The 16,260-nt window shown below is 32.4% G+C and overlaps 2 protein-coding genes across 3 annotated transcripts; both read left to right on the top strand.

Annotated features, from left to right (window-relative positions):
* The first annotated feature begins 6,046 nt into the window (after positions 1 to 6,046).
* On the top strand, positions 6,047 to 9,021 carry LOC133290770 (uncharacterized). Its single transcript, XM_061488885.1, has 3 exons — positions 6,047 to 6,333; positions 7,232 to 7,255; positions 8,496 to 9,021. Exons 1-3 carry the CDS (start codon positions 6,120 to 6,122, stop codon positions 8,795 to 8,797), a joined length of 540 nt encoding a protein of 179 aa, XP_061344869.1. The 5' UTR covers positions 6,047 to 6,119; the 3' UTR covers positions 8,798 to 9,021.
* Positions 9,022 to 10,282: 1,261 nt separating this feature from the next.
* On the top strand, positions 10,283 to 15,251 carry LOC133290767 (calmodulin-binding protein 60 E-like). 2 transcript variants are annotated; one of them, XM_061488883.1, is made up of 8 exons: positions 10,283 to 10,685; positions 11,179 to 11,254; positions 11,706 to 11,764; positions 12,014 to 12,507; positions 13,507 to 13,667; positions 13,776 to 13,979; positions 14,152 to 14,438; positions 14,517 to 15,251. In XM_061488883.1, exons 1-8 carry the CDS (start codon positions 10,567 to 10,569, stop codon positions 14,851 to 14,853), a joined length of 1,737 nt encoding a protein of 578 aa, XP_061344867.1. In that variant the 5' UTR covers positions 10,283 to 10,566; the 3' UTR covers positions 14,854 to 15,251. The 2 variants fall into 2 exon arrangements, with proteins under 2 accessions (XP_061344867.1, XP_061344866.1); XM_061488882.1 differs by having other exon boundaries at positions 14,152 to 15,251.
* The last annotated feature ends 1,009 nt before the right edge of the window (positions 15,252 to 16,260 follow it).

Below are 16,260 nucleotides of genomic sequence, written 5' to 3'. Positions count from 1 at the left end.
CTCTCCCTACTCTACTCAGCATGTGTTGCCAACTGAGCTACATTCATTGGGTCAAATAGAGGTGATGTTGGCGGGGGCTATAGAGTTAATTGAGGTTAGATTAAGAAAAAATGTATTTTGATAAAATATTTGAATCTATTTAAAAATTGACATCCAAAATCTTTGTTTATATCAAAAAATAATTTGTTTTCAAAAAAGTATTTTTTTGAAGAAAATAGGCCATCCAAACATATTCTAAGCATGATATCAATTCACAAATTAAAAGTTCCCACAATATGATACACGACTACTAAATTACAAGGCCTTGGTTAAATATAACGATGAAACTGTGTTTAAACACATCAGGGATGGACTCATAATACAAAGGATGAAATGAAAAATCAAAAGGGTCAGAAAACATGAACGGATATTTTAAGAATTTTCACGTATTTTTTGAGAGAAAAAACAAAGAGGAAAAAAAAAGTTGGAGAAAGATAGAATATACCAAATTACACTTGAGTAAAAGCAAGAGGAGTACTAAGAAATGCAATAGGTAAGATTGGGAGTGGCAACAACGAGAAAAAGATGATTGTTGATGAATCCATGTTTGAGTGAATGAAGTTTCATTTTGGATAAAAATGGACTTAATGAGCATGATATAAGTGCAATGAATCATGCACTTAATGCCTTAAGGTTTTGGGTTGAGATGTGGTGTTAGATCCCTTGTTGTGGGTTTGTCAATTTGACTCATTTGATGTATGGATGGTAGTCTCCCCCAGCTAGCCACCACCCAAAAGTCGTATAAGAGCTAATGGTTAACGGGCCTGTGAGTATCTGAGTATTTGGACATGCTGGTGATTAGTGTTCGATTTTGTTAGCCTTCCAAACCCATAATAAAGAGTCCAGCTGAGCCATGGTCTTGATAAGTAGAGCCAAGTCTTGATGTAACTCCAAGAATACTCGAAAAAGCCTCTGCTTAAAGGGGAAAGAATGTGGGTCTATGGCTCACACTTGAGGGGGAGATGTTAAGGAATCCAAGTGTGAGTAGGTGAAGTCACACATTAGTTAATAATGGATTAAGTGATCACCATATAAGTGGAAGAACAAATGCATCTAATACCTTAAGATTTTAAATTTAATCGTGGTGTCTAAGCCCATTAAATGTTATTGTTCACTTAGCCCATGAATAAAAGTCTCTTCTTGCCATGAGATTTTCTTGCTAGGCCCAACAATGATGAGGTAGGGTTTAGTATTTTAAAGAGAAAAAATAAAAAAGAGAGAAAGAGAAAGAAAGAGGTTGATACTATTTTTATAGTTAATTACAGGAGTGTCACTGCATTTTTAGCGTTTTCTATTTCTAAAATTTTAAAGAGGAAACATTAAAATAACTAGTTTATTTTCAGTTTGGATTTAAAAATGTTTTCCAATAAAATTTTCACTAAGATCCAGCCAAACACATTTTTAAACCTATTTTCAGATTTTATTTTACATATAAATAAGAAATAGGAAAATCAAACAGGCTAAGAGCCTATTTGAATCCTCTTATTTTTAAACTAGAAGCTACTTATAAGCTAAAGTAAAAAAAAAAAAAAAGCTTAAAAAAAGAAGCTAAAAGCTGTTTGAAAATTACATAAAAAATTTAGCTTACAAATTACTTAAAAGCACATATTTCAAGAAAATTATCTCTCTATCTATCTTTATCACTCTTCATTCTAAAAAAAACATACAATTCAAGAAAAACAGAGGAGAGCTTAAAAAAAGGAGGAGCTTTTAGTTTTCATCTTTTTTCTTTATTATAAAAAAAAAGAATTTTTCGTTATAAGAGCTTTTTTCAAAATTTGTTTGGCCTAGCTTATGTTCTAGCTTAAAAAAAGAGAGGATCCAAACAGGCACCGAGACTTTTAGCTTATTTTATTTTTATTTATCTCACTAAATAAGGTGGCATCTCTGTGCCTATGCTATGAAAATTGTCAATTGTTTTGTTTCTTTTTATTGTATAGAATTCTCGTTTTAATTTTACTCTTCCGCTCCAAGCATAGTTTACCAAGCAATCCAACCTAGCCTAGGCCACAACCCATAAGAGCATCGTTACAGGGCAGTAATTGTTGTATAAATCTTGGCCCAACCCATTCTAAACCCTGGCGTGGTTGGGGTTCTTGGGTCACGGTGACTCTTTATAAAAACATATAGCTTTATAACCTTAGGGGGTGTTTGTTTCAGGTTTTTGAAGAGGATTACCGGTAATCCTTCTTTGGTAAATGTAATTACCACGTTTGGTAGAAGGAATAAATTACGATTCCCGGATATCCAAGGATTACCGGTAATTTGATTTATAAAGAAAAATCAGTATTCAGATTACCAAAAATAATATGGTAATTCGGAATACCAATCAGAATACCAAGTAAAAGGAAAGCACAATAATAAATTTTGAGACAAAAATACCCCAATACACATAAAAATCTAGACCCAATCTATCAATTACAAAAGTAAAAATAGTTTGGGGTTATTTTTGTAAAATAACCTCATATTCCAAGTCATATTTCGTTCTAAACCAAATATGGAATCAGTAATTTTTACCCAATATTCCCGGTAATATTTTGGCGAACCAAACACCTCTTTCGTAAGATTCCAAGTAAACTCAATTTCTACTGAATTCCCATTAATCATGATTCCCGGTCACCAAAAAATTTCTCTTGTACCAAACACACCCTTAAGGAATGGCACGCCCGGTAAACGAGTTGTGCCCAATTGTTGGGATTGAAAAAAAAAAATTATTTAAATTTTAGGTAAAGTAATTTAGGGGGTGTATTAGATTGAAATTTCAAACGATTTCAATTGGAATTTTAATGGATTGAAAAAAAGTCAGGTAGTATTCGTTTAAGATTTTAAGAGATTATTTTAGAGTCTGTCCAAATCACCCAATGGGTGCAGCTTAGTTGGTTCCTTGGCGCTGAGTTAGCGGGGTTGGACATGTGTTCGATTCCCGCTGAATGCATTCTTGAGGAGGGGCTGAACCTTTAGCCATCACTGACCCCCGCACTCCGGATTAGTCTCATAGCCGACTCAAAGAGTCGAAGCTTGTGGGGATACCGGAGGGAGCCAACTCGCCTCAAAGAGGTAATTAGGGTTGGGTAACTCCAAAAAAAAAGTCTGTCCAAATCCGTTAGTATTCAATCAAGATTTTAAACAATGGAAAAACAATCTTGTGGTATTCAAAAATCTAGCGATTTTAATGGATTTTCTATTAGTGTGAATTTTGTGAGACTTTTTAGTAAGAAATATAAATATGGTGTCTCTCTCACAATCTCATCCTAACCCCTAGGATTTCTTGAGAATTTTATATTGCAGTGTTTTCTTCTTTCTTTGGTAGGTTGACCAGCTCGAGATCGGGTTCCGTCATGTGAGTTTCATAAAATCTCAAAAATAGCATATTTTTTTAGCGATTTCCATCTCAAAACAACCAATAAATAACAAACCAACGATATTTTACTATAACTTATCTCAAAAATAACATATTTTTTAGCCATTTTTTGAGAAATTTTGAAAGTTTAAAAAGTGATTTTTAAGCTATGGGTCACGGATTTTCTTCGCACAAAAAGTGTGATTTTTGTATTAAAAATAACATAAAACAGTGGAAAAATAATTAAGGAACTAAAACCTTCAAACCAATTTTGTTTTACACCAATGAAACAATATCAATTTAAAGAAAGATTGAAATTTTCATAATATGAACAGTATATTTCGTAACAATACATTTATGAACGAAATTCTTTCACTATAGGAAACGATTTTAAACAATTTTTATGTCAATAGATAATTAAAAACTTATTTTTCAAAAACCCCAAAGCAATTTAAGATTTCAATGTATCGATTGAAAAAAAATTAAGAAATTTTCTAAACTTTCATGTAATAAAACCCAAAAATTTAGATTCGAAATTTTCTTAGAATATTCAATGAAAATATCCATATGATATATGGTTAAAAAACTCTCATAATGTAGAAAAAAAACCCCAAATTCCAAAAAAAAATTATAGGTTCTATATGTAAATTTAGAATTATTTTAATAATTAAAAAAAATTGGGTCTTATAATTATATGCACAACTTTGATACCAAATGAAAAAAATAATTTTCAACCCATTGTCTAACCCAATATCAGGAATGAGAAAATACTAATGCATAGAGGACTAGTATAACTTTAGATATGTGAAAACATGTTGTTTAGCAATTTTGAATGTTTGTTAAAAATTATATTATGTTTTACTGATTGAGAAAATTATATTAGGTTTTACTTTTTTTTATTAATTTCATTGTATTTCTTTGTTATTTTTTTATGGGGAAGGTTATACTTATAACCTATTTTTGTTTACAACTTTTTACAATCATATCTTAATCGTTGATTTTCGTCAATCAACAGTTATCATTCATTACAAATTAAATATTAATTAATGAGTTTGATTTGCGAAAATAATAACCGTTGATTAACGGAAATCAACGATTACGATACGATTGTAAAAGGTTGTAAACAAAAATAGGTTGTAAGTATAATCTTTCCCTTTTTTTATTGACTCTAGTAGTTTTGAATATTTGTTAAAAATTCATATAATTTTTAAAATCTTATAAATTCACATTGTCCTTTCAAATCTTATAAATTCTATTAAAATCCTTTAAAATCAAATCTTATGAAATTTTGATTGTAAAAAAAGTCTTTTAAAAAAGTCTTCATAGTCCCCCCAATTCTAAATACTCTTTTAAAATATATAAGATTTTTTTATCTCAAAAAAGTCTTTTAAAATTCTAATCCAAATAACAAAAACTTTTCAAGTCTATGTTAAACTCCAATTGATGTATCATTTTAGCGATAGGCAAGGTTTAGTTTATAAAATCATATAGATGAACTGAGATAGATAATATTAAAAAAAAATTATATAGAATATAAAATTTTATTTCATTAATAAAAAATATTTTATTTCATTATTTTCCTTTTCATCAAACGTTCTTTTGTTAAATTATAGCCTTTTTTTTTTATTTTTTTTATTTAACACTGTCAATTTTAACTAAATTCCAACCAAACAAGCATTAAACGGGTAAGCACAATAACCTGAAATCGAAAGGTTCAATTTTTAGAAATTGACTTTCTCTAAAATGAAGAGTATATTTTAAAATACGAAATGTAGAGGTACAACTTACAATATCTAATTAAAAATAAACAGTCGAAATTATGATAAAATACACACATACAAACACACACACACACATATATATATATATATATATAATATCTAATGTTATTTTAGATAATTTTGTCTAATGTTCATCGAAACGACGTCATTTTGGAGTTGAAAAATTAAAAAATTAGAATGATAAAGACTATTATAACCCTAAAATAAATTAAAGTTACAAAAATACTATGATTTCTATCCCAAGACGACGTTGTTTTGATGAATTTTAGATAAAATTATCTAAAATAACTTTAGAAAAAACAAACCTATATATATATATATATTAAATTATAAAATTGTAATATCATCTCCTTTAATCTTTAACTTACTGTTATGATTCTACACTTAGTCCTCTAAATTGCACCCTTAATTTTAAAGGATTTAAACTCCATTTGTTATTTTTATTTAGTTTGGTCTAATCTTAAAGTTGTTATTATAATTAATATTTAGAAGTAGGTTATAATGCATTCTCACCTAAACTCGATCTTATTTCACCATTGAGTAGAAGATGAATTGATATTAATTGGGGTAATTTATATTTAACAATTTTTTTTTTTTTTACAAATTCTTACAAATCATATTATGTATTATAGAGAGTATATGTTCAAATAATATATATTACCTGTAATATATAATATAATTTGTAAAAATTTATAAACAAAATTATAAATATAACTTTTATTTATATTAATTATTTAGAATCCCAAAAATATAAAAAAGATAAAGTTGGCAGCACAGTATGTGAGTGGGAAGACACACGCACCCACTAATTTCTGACTTCTTCAAATACCCAAACATTAAAAAATAAAATAAAAATAAAAATTGAAGTTGGCTTACAACAATCTCATTCTCAGTACACAGCACACAATAGAATTGGTGAATTAGATAGATCTCAGAGAGAGAGAGAGAGAGAGAGAGAGATGTCACGGGGGAGATCTGATTCAGGAGGAGGTTGTTTGAGACTATGTTTGGTGTTGTTCGCAGTAGTCTCAGCTTTGGGTGTGTGTGGGCCTGCTCTCTATTGGAGATTCAAGAACCGCATTACTCTTCGCAATTCCAATTCCAATTCCAATTCTTGTCCTCCATGCCTCTGTGATTGTCCTCCTCCTTTGTCCCTCTTCCAAGTAGCTCCTGGTAATTCCTCCTTTCTTTCAATCCTCTCATCTTGGATCTATCTAATAATTATATTAAGAATGATGTTGAAAATAAAATAAAATAAAAGCAAATTAATGATTCCCTCTCTGTACAGTGATTGAACAAGTTTGTTATATTAGATTGTAACTGTTTGTTTGTTTTCTGTATCATGCCTTAAGATAGAGTAGACATGGAAAGGTGACTTTCCCATGTAATACAGGCATACACATACTTGCTCATTGAAACTTGCAAAATTTTTGGTGTGGTTATGAAAATTTATGGTCTAGAGAGGAATTAACCTAACATTTATGATTCAAGAAGGGATTGAAAAACTGAATTTTGAGGTGTAAGTGGATTGAATAAGGAAATATATGACGGCACTTTGAATCTGTCATTGTTCTTTTCTCAGATAATGTGACTTGTGTTAGCTAATGGTCCACAGCTCTGTTCAATCTTGCTATTGTGTTTTCTGGTAGTTAATGGTCGGCTGCAATGCAATTGTTTGTATTCTGGTGTTAAAATTGCAAGTGATGAAAATTATTTTATTGACTGTCCGTGATAACATTTGTAGTAATTTCTTCATGTTTATCTTATAGAATGGATGGTTCATTTATTAAAGTAAGAATTAGTTTCAACTATTAATGAATTACTATTCAGGAATGTCCCCATTTCTGCTCTTGGGACATTGGCTTAAATTATCTTATGCATTAGTTGTATGTCCCGGGTATAGCAAATTTATGCCTAAAGAGATTGATGAATGAAACTTTACGCTTTAGCCATTATTTGTCTTGGTACAGGTCAATTTTGATACATGTATGTTTAGAATTCATTTTTTATGTGAGTACTTAACTTCTTGTTTACTGATTCATTTATTTCACTTGTGTCTTTCTTTACACAGGGCTGGCCAATCTCTCTGTCTCAGGTTAGAGTTTCTCCTGATGGCTTTTCTCAAATGTATATTTTGATATAAGCTTCTTATTAGTATTTTTTATTTATTTCTTATATAATGTGAACTCTGCCCATCATAGTTTTAATGATAATGGTGGCAATTCTACCAGGCAATCTGCCACATCTAGTAGTTACCTATCATCTTATTGACAAACATTGGACAGTTTTTTCAAGTTCCACGTTGGATTTTGCGAGGGATTAATTAATGGTGTGTAGGCACTAACAGCTAACCACTAAACACAAACATGTACAAGGAGATAACAAGGAGATAACTACTAAGAACATGAACAAGTTAGACTAGCCTTTTATGCCATGTGATTTGACATTTTGGTTGGGTTTCAGGCGTGACTGACATTATGCCTTGCTAATTAGTTCCCTGTCAGTTTAGATAATTAGAGATATATAGGTTAGATTAAAATTTTAGTCCCTATAGTCTTTTTCTTTTTAAATCAATCCTCATACTTACGAATGTGTTCAAAATGCTGCTATCAGTTTCCATTATAATAGGGTCAGTTGGTTCTCCTGAGAGGTATTTCTTTGTCCAATATGTGCTCCTTTAGATGTTCCTTTTCACCTTAAAACGCCCAATAGGTGCACCTTTCTTCTAGAACTTATGCACCTAGAGTTGGTTTAGAATTGTGCGTGCATCGTTTTTCTGAGTCTTTAGGCTTTTTTTTTTTTTATTTTAATTCCAGTGGTATTTTCATAATTTTGAGTTTTTTTATTGCATTTTAGGATTAATTGTCACCATGTAAAAGGGTGTTTAAGACTCCATTTGTGGTGATGGTTGAATATTTTACTGTTTTGATAATCAAAATTCAGAACAAAGAGTTTTTCTTTTCAATTCCAGTTAGAATTCTGTTTAGACCAATGGCATTAGGGACTATTTTAAAAGACGTTTGTAAGTGTGAAAATTGACTTGAAGAAAAATATACAGGGACTGAATTTAAAACGAGCAAAAACTGTCGGGAGTAAGATTTTAACTTAACCAAATATACATTTACTTAGTCAGTAAGAAAGATGAAAGAGGTGGGAGTGGTGCTATTGCTTTGTCCGTGAGGAAAATATAACTCCACATCATCTCAGATTTCTTATTTTATAATCATTGTCATAATGAGCTGTTAGTCAGGTTTTACAAATTATCATGCCCAAAGTTCTAGTTAATTTTGCTACTAATAACTGCGTATGGATGACATCAATCTGCTTATCAACAGATTGTGGAAGTAATGACCCAGATCTAAAGGAAGAGATGGAGAAGCAGTTTGTGGACCTTCTCACGGAGGAGCTTAAGTTGCAAGAGTCTGTTGCTGAAGCACACACTCGGCACATGAACATAACTTTGGCTGAGGCAAAAAGAGTGGCATCTCAGTACCAGAGAGAGGGAGACAAATGTATTACTGCAACTGAAACATGTGAGCAGGCAAGAGAGCGGGCTGAGGCCATACTCATCAAGGAGAGAAAGATTACTTTGGCTTGGGAGCGACGAGCTCGTCAAATGGGATGGGAAGGAGAATAACTGCGTTAATTTACTATTTATATTCTTTATTGTCATAATCATCTTTTTATACAAGCATGCAAGCAAAATGCTTGAGTTGTCAACCAATTTAGGTTAAAATTGTTCTCATACTGTGTTTGTAACTGTATCACCTATATGCTAGTATCAAACAATTATTACCCCACAGATGATACCAGTGCATTCGCGTGTACTATTACCACGACACACTCTCCTTGGCGCTGAAAGCTCGTCAAATATGTTCTTGGACTTGATAATATTATACACTATACATGGCTCTGCATCCAAGTGTGCTCTATCTGTTTTTTTGGCCTTGGCTTACAATTCCAAATACTTACAAGTCCAAATACTGGAAGCTTTGATTTGACTGGTTTAACCGGTTGAGTAGCCTTCTAGTTTCAGACTCAGAAATTATCAATACACAACTCATTGATTAGATTGTTTTTTTGCTTTTAACACAACCCAACCTAGTTTAAAATAGATAGCTCTGCTTGTTTGTCCACCTTATAATATTGATACACTAAAAAATGAAGACAAAGCAATGAAGCTGCGAGAAAAAAGAAGAAGAAAAAAACAACGCATATGACAAATATTATTAAGCAAGCACCCAAGATTTTAATGTTCAGACTTTCAAGATAGAAGACCTTGAAACAAACTAACATTTGGTTACGTAATAATGTGGGTACCTAATCTGAAGATTGATATCAATCTATAATCTTTACACATGGATAATGACTGGGGATTCTCCAGAATCATGAGCACGCACATGGTTAGACCTAAACAAAGATTCTTTGCAGATGTAGCACTTATAATCTAATTTAATATTTACATCGATCATAGGGTGTCGGCTGCCCGAGTTCATTCGTACTTTTTCTTTTCTTTTTCTTAGCAATAAATGGAAATATTAAAGTAAAATCTTATCCTTAGTATGAAGTATGAACAAAGAAAAAAGAAAATTATCCTTAGTCCTTTTAAAAAAAAAAAAAAAAAACATTTATTTGTCTTCTTCTCAGTGCATAAAAGTCAAGTGTCTTCATAACAGTTTTTGTAAAATTATTTCTTTTAACATATAAAAAATATAAACGGAATAAAAAAGGAGAACTCACAAATTTATTAACAAGTGAGTAGGGAAAACCTGATCACAAATGTTTTGTAAAGTTAAAGGGTCATTTTTTTGTCATGAACCAGGGAGTGACATATACAGTTTCTCTTAAATATGTGCTGCAGCACATTTTTCTAGTACCCAAACATAAGTAGTAAATGACAGGACACGCTAATATGAAAATGTAATTAAGGTACATATGCAGGGTTGATTCTGTCTTGGGCAGCCATCAATAACAAAGTCAAAGACAAATGAGACACAAAAACGCGGTTTCAATTTCCAACGTTCATGCACACATCCAATCCAGCTGTGAACTTCAATAATATCAATTATATATTCAAAAACAAAGACCCCTTTTTTTTATTATTTTAAGTTCTTAACAAAAACTCACTGGAAACTTATAGATCTATACTACAGTGTGCTTATTTTTTAATGTCCTAATCCTAGATCTACTATTGTCAAACAAAAGGAAACAACAACCTTCCCTGCTTTTTATGTGTTTATGAAATCAAGTTTAAGGTTTGTTACCAAGAGTTTTACTCCCAAGTGTTTTGCTTCTGGGAAGCTTCTGGTGCGTGTACCTAGCCTACGGATCATTAAGACAAGATCAAGTTTCTAAATTTAGATATTATCGAGATATATATCATTGGGATTGGATAAGTTTCTAGAAATGGAAAGTTCCAAGAACAATAGAGTGGAGAAGAGAGGGTATGAGCTAGTTGAGGAGGATGATGGTGCACAGCACCATCTGACTCAGTCAAAGAAGCCAAAACTACCCGGTTTAGCCAGGTATTGCAAAACAATTTACAAGTATTCATTCTCTGCTCGTGGATATTGTTTTAATTTAGTTATTTGCTTCAAAGATAAGTAGAGTTTGGGTTTTTGTGCATATCCTCTAAGCATTCCAAACTTTGATATTATCTAGTCAAACTGGTTCTTTCTTTATGTTGTTTGTGATATTATTGTTACTTGTTTAGATTAATTTCCATTTATTATGGTGTTGTTGTTAAGATGATTACTGCATGGTATGACTGTGTACTAAATCTTTTGTGGCTCTTAATTGTGAAACTCACTAATGCAATGTAAAATTTGCACTTTGAACTTTGAAAAATATATATCACAGTTGGACTTTACAAGGAATTTCGTTTTTTGGATTGAAATGTTTTCAACTTTCGAGCTTCCCAAACCTATTTCTTGGTGTCGGCTGTCTTCAATTAAAACATGTTAGTTTTAATGCAAACTTTTGATGACACTCACACGAATGATTACTTGAATTTTACAGTGTAATTGTGGAAGCTTTAAAGGTGGATAGTCTGCAGAGACTTTGCTCATCTTTGGAACCCCTTCTCAGGAAAATTGTGAGTTATAGTTACTTCCTTTGTATTAAATCCTGCACAATTTTAGAAGGTTGTTTACCTGCAATGAATGATTAATCACTTTTCTATAGAATAGTAGACCCTCAGCTTGAACATTTCTTCACAAAAGAAGTGACATCAAAGTTCTTTGTAACAACATTCGGTTACTCTCTGTTGTTGAAAAATTTTTGTGAGAAAAAGATAATGTGATATGTAAGGCCTACTAAAACATGGAGGTGAAATGAGCAATGCGTTTATCAAGAACCCAAATGTCAAGTGGTTATTCGTAACCTTATTAATGTTTTTGATTGAGTTTGATAGTTAAATATTATTTTACTGCTTCCATTTAGAAGTAGCTATGTGTAGGTGATGAATCAATAAAAGAACCTACAAGTCAATATCTACAATATATCATAAGGCATTTTGTTAATCCTTCTAATTCGATGAACTATAGGTCAGTGAAGAAGTGGAGCGTGCTTTGACAAAATTGGGTCCTGCTAAACTGGCTGAAAGGTGTGTTCCCTTGTCAAATTAGAATTCTGAAAATCTTCTTATTTAGTTATAAATACTCGTTCAGTATGATGCTGATACCTGATAAGCAATTTAATGGATGTAACAGCATTTGAGCATATGCAGTCCTTAACAATATAATGTAAATTGGTTGGTGCAAAATTGTACACGAACACGAAGATCCTATAGAAAATAATTGAATAATAATTATTATAAAGCCATGATTTTATCAATTCCTTCTACCTGTGTCAGATCTACACCACCAAGAATAGAAGGACCAGGGTCAAAGAATCTGCAGCTTCATTTCAGAACAAGAATGCCACCTCACTTGTTCACTGGAGGGAAGGTTGAGGGAGAGCATGGAGCATCTATTCATGTTGTCTTGTTGGATCCGAACACAGGAAATGTTGTTCAAGTTGGACCAGAATCAGTTGCTAAATTGAATGTTGTGGTGCTTGAAGGTGACTTTAATGAGGAAGCTGATGATGATTGGACAAAAGAGCACTTTGAAATCCATGAAGTAAAGGAAAGAGAGGGGAAAAGGCCACTTCTAACTGGAGATTTGCAGGTTAGCCTAAAGGAAGGGGTAGGAACCTTAGGGGATCTTACTTTCACTGACAATTCTAGTTGGATAAGAAGCAGAAAATTCAGGCTTGGTATTAAGGTGGCTCCTGGGTATTGTGAGGGGATTCATGTTCGTGAGGGAAAGACTGAAGCCTTTGCTGTTAAAGATCATAGAGGAGAATGTAAGTTTTCTAACAGTGAACACTTCATGTTTTTTGCTTCTCATAAAATCATTTTGTATTTGTCCAGACAGACTCAGATACTGGATAAGCAAGATTATTATTGCAAGGCATCATAGATTATAAAACTTGTTAGAAGAATAAAGATATAAAACCAATCTTGTGACACTTTTCGTCTAGGATAATTTTTCACATTTACAATGAATTTCCTTACATGTAGAGAAACTGGAACAGTTTTATAGAGTAGATGCCAAACGGACAATGAAAATTTACATCTCTATCTATGGTTGGTTGTGTTTCCTTGCATGGATTGTAATATCAACGTACGTCATGGTGCTATAGTAGGCAACCTTACCTTGTATTTGCAAGAAGCTGATTACATGGATCGAATATAAGACCTCGGGTTCACATGGTGCATAGATTGTAATATCAACATGTAATTTCCTAAAATCTTTATCTAGAGAAAAAACTTGGAGTTGAAAAGTGAGGCAAATATGGTCTCAACAATTAAAGTCTTCCTGACATGGAATGAATTTTTCTTGGGTTTAATACTTTAAGGTGGATTTGATAGATGACTATAATCTCTTACAAATCAGATTATATTCTGCTTGAATTGTGACTATTAAGGAAGCAATATTTCAATATTTAGGCTATTGACAAATCTTGCTTAGTAATGTTCTTGTTGAGATATATAAAACCATTAATGTAGCCTTACCCAACAACTTAAGCTTTTGGGTTGAATTGGTTCTTTACATGGTATCAAAGCCTCATGTCCCGGGTTCGATCCTCGCCGCCCCCCACTTTCTTTCAAGTGGAATTTCTTTGTTCGCACAGGTAGATGGGTCTATGCATTGTCCACTCTTCATGCCCAATGGGCTCTGGTGTGAGGGGGCGTGTTGAGATATATAAAACCATTAATGTAGCCTCCCCCAATAGCTTAAGCTTTTGGGTTGAATTGGTTCTTTACACTTCTCTCAACAAATTATTTTCTCTTACTTGCAGTATATAAGAAACACTATCCACCTGCTTTGCATGATGAAGTTTGGAGATTGGATCGGATAGCAAAAGATGGGGCACTTCACAAAAAATTGATTCAAGCAAAAATAGTAACTGTAGAAGATTTCCTGCGTCTTCTTGTTCGCGAACCACAGAAGTTAAGAAGTGTAAGAATTCAATGCTACTTGTTCATAAGAATCAATATCATTCTTCTCTAATCCAATTTTTCCGAATGCTCATTTCTACAAATTTCCTTTTTGCTACTTTTACTGCAGATACTTGGTAGTGGAATGTCCAACAGGATGTGGGAGAACACTGTGGAGCATGCCAAGACATGTGTCTTGGGTGGTAAGCTCTTTGTTTACTTCACTAATGAAACCAATAACACTGGCATTGTGTTCAACAACATATACGAGCTGAGAGGCCTTGTTGCTGATGGGCAATTCTTCTCTTTGGAATCACTTACTCCAAATCAAAAGGTCAATTTTCTGAGCTAATTAAACAAATAGAATTCCTATATCAATTTGATATCATGCTTAGTTTTAATATGTGATCAACATGCAAATTTTAACCCGCTCTTCCTCCCATTATCCTGTGTGTTTATCTGACTAGTGACTACATTAGCTCACTTATTGAGAATATGAATTACAGATGTCTGTGGATTCCTTGGTGAAGAAAGCATATGAAAATTGGAACCAAGTTATAGAATATGATGGCAAAGTTTTAAATTCTATTACTAATTCCAAAAAGGGGTCAAGATCTGTAGCCACTCATATAATGCATCACAATGATTTCCCAGAGCAGCAATATACTTCTACAAATCAGCATTTTCAAATAGCAAATAACTACTCATCTAGTCCTGATTTGACTGATTACCCATTTGGTAGATCTGATAATCAGATAGTAGGGACATCATTAAATAACTCTCAAGTAGCATTGTCAAGCAGCATGAATTACAACATACCAGGTGAAAATCCTGAAGTTGAAGGCACATATTTTCCTGGAGATTGGTCTAGGCAGAGAAGTGGACAAGGATTGGAAGACATTGTGGCAGAAGAACTCCGTCTTAGGAGTTCAGAGATGTTGGAGAGTGATGATATGCAGAGGTTGCTTAAGACAATTAATGTAGGAGGAGCCAATATGTCAGCTAATTTTGATCATTCTAATGAGGGTTGTTACACTTACAGCCTTCAGTATGAGCCTCAAATGTATCATTCATTCAGTGAGGATCATGGTAAGTCTTCAGGCAAAGCTGTTGTCGGGTGGCTTAAGCTCAAAGCTGCTTTAAGATGGGGCATATTTATCAGAAAAAGAGCTGCAGAAAGGAGAGCACAGCTTACTGAGTTGAATTGAGTTAAAATGCTTGAAAGTTGGATATTTTCAACTCATGTCAAACTATTAGTAGCTTGCTTATATTGCTCTTGGAATGTGACGAAAGCAAGTGCAAACTCTTTCATTGCTTACAAGACTTGAGAAAAAAGGATGTAAAGAAATGGTGTTTCAAGGTTTTCAACAGTGGCTTGAAGGTGGAAATACTTCATGATATGTAACAAATTCAAAATTGCAACCTAGGACATGCTTACTGTCAGAAAACAAGCTCTCTTATTGTGGCATTTTTCCATTAGTATTGTGTAATTTAATTATGATTAATTACCGATCTGAAGTTTGTATCTAATGTTTCTTGCCTTTTATTATTTTCTAATATTGTATCATGAAATATTTCGGAGCACATCCCACATGCAATAAAAGTTTACGGAAATTTGATTCATCTCTGCCTAATAAATGTGAATTTGAATTTGGTGGTTCTAAGTATATATGTTGCAAATTTCAGTCTCAGGTATATTGCTAGCTATTGTTCTTATGATTGATTAAACCATTGTCCAGATAATCCAATATAACATTTTCTCTTTCTCTTTCAATTATTTATTTTTCCACTGCCTGATTGGCAACTTAGATTATCTTGTAAGTTTTTGTTTCGGTTATTCAATATGCACGATTCTCTAAATATTAAGTATAAAGGTAACTTAAGTTCAATTAGTTTCTTTCTCTTTTATTATTTTGGGGGCGTTAGTTTACCTCAAACAATTATAGTGTATATCGATTTTACATTGGAACAAGCCAAAATCACGTTCAATAGGCAAACGGGTCTTGATTATTGTATCGTCATGTTTGAAAAAGAAATACAGACATGATTCTAGTTAATAAAATCACGTTGAGAGCGTAAAATCAATTTTATACAAACTTAAAGTTTGCAACTTCAATCTAAACACACAATTGAAAAACAGAGAGTTTGAGGGTGGGATGGAGACATTTATGTTCTTCTAAAAGTACCTCAGAACTCATTTTCCCATTGAGATCCTAAGATAGCTGCACGAACTTCATTTTTGATACATGTAATTCACAAATATCATATTAGGGTTATGCTTGTTTGAGTAAACGAAATATAAACACACAAAAAAGAAGAAGATAAATATAATAGCATACAAAAAGAGAGGTATAGAAAGAAGACTTTCACTTAAAACTCACCTTTAAAAGGTGGAAAATTACTCTAAAGTCACTCTTATGCTATAAACGAAATTGTCCACAGTTACAGTATAAAGTGTTAACGAGTTGCATTCCATTTTTAACTTTTTCATATTTTGATGTCAAGTATCTGCAAAATAAATGAAATATTAAAACATTTATTTGCGAGAAGGAAGAGAAAAACTAAGAAATACATTAATATTACAGTTATTTTATCTAAAATGAGAAATAGGCAGA

This window comes from Gastrolobium bilobum, unplaced genomic scaffold (genome assembly GCF_033153095.1).
Source record: "Gastrolobium bilobum isolate Gb01-03AN ecotype WA unplaced genomic scaffold, APGP_CSIRO_Gbil_v1 utg40662, whole genome shotgun sequence".
Taxonomy (NCBI): Eukaryota; Viridiplantae; Streptophyta; class Magnoliopsida; order Fabales; family Fabaceae; genus Gastrolobium; species Gastrolobium bilobum.
Note: the sequence above shows the minus strand (reverse complement) of the source record. Positions and strands in the feature narration are given on the sequence as shown.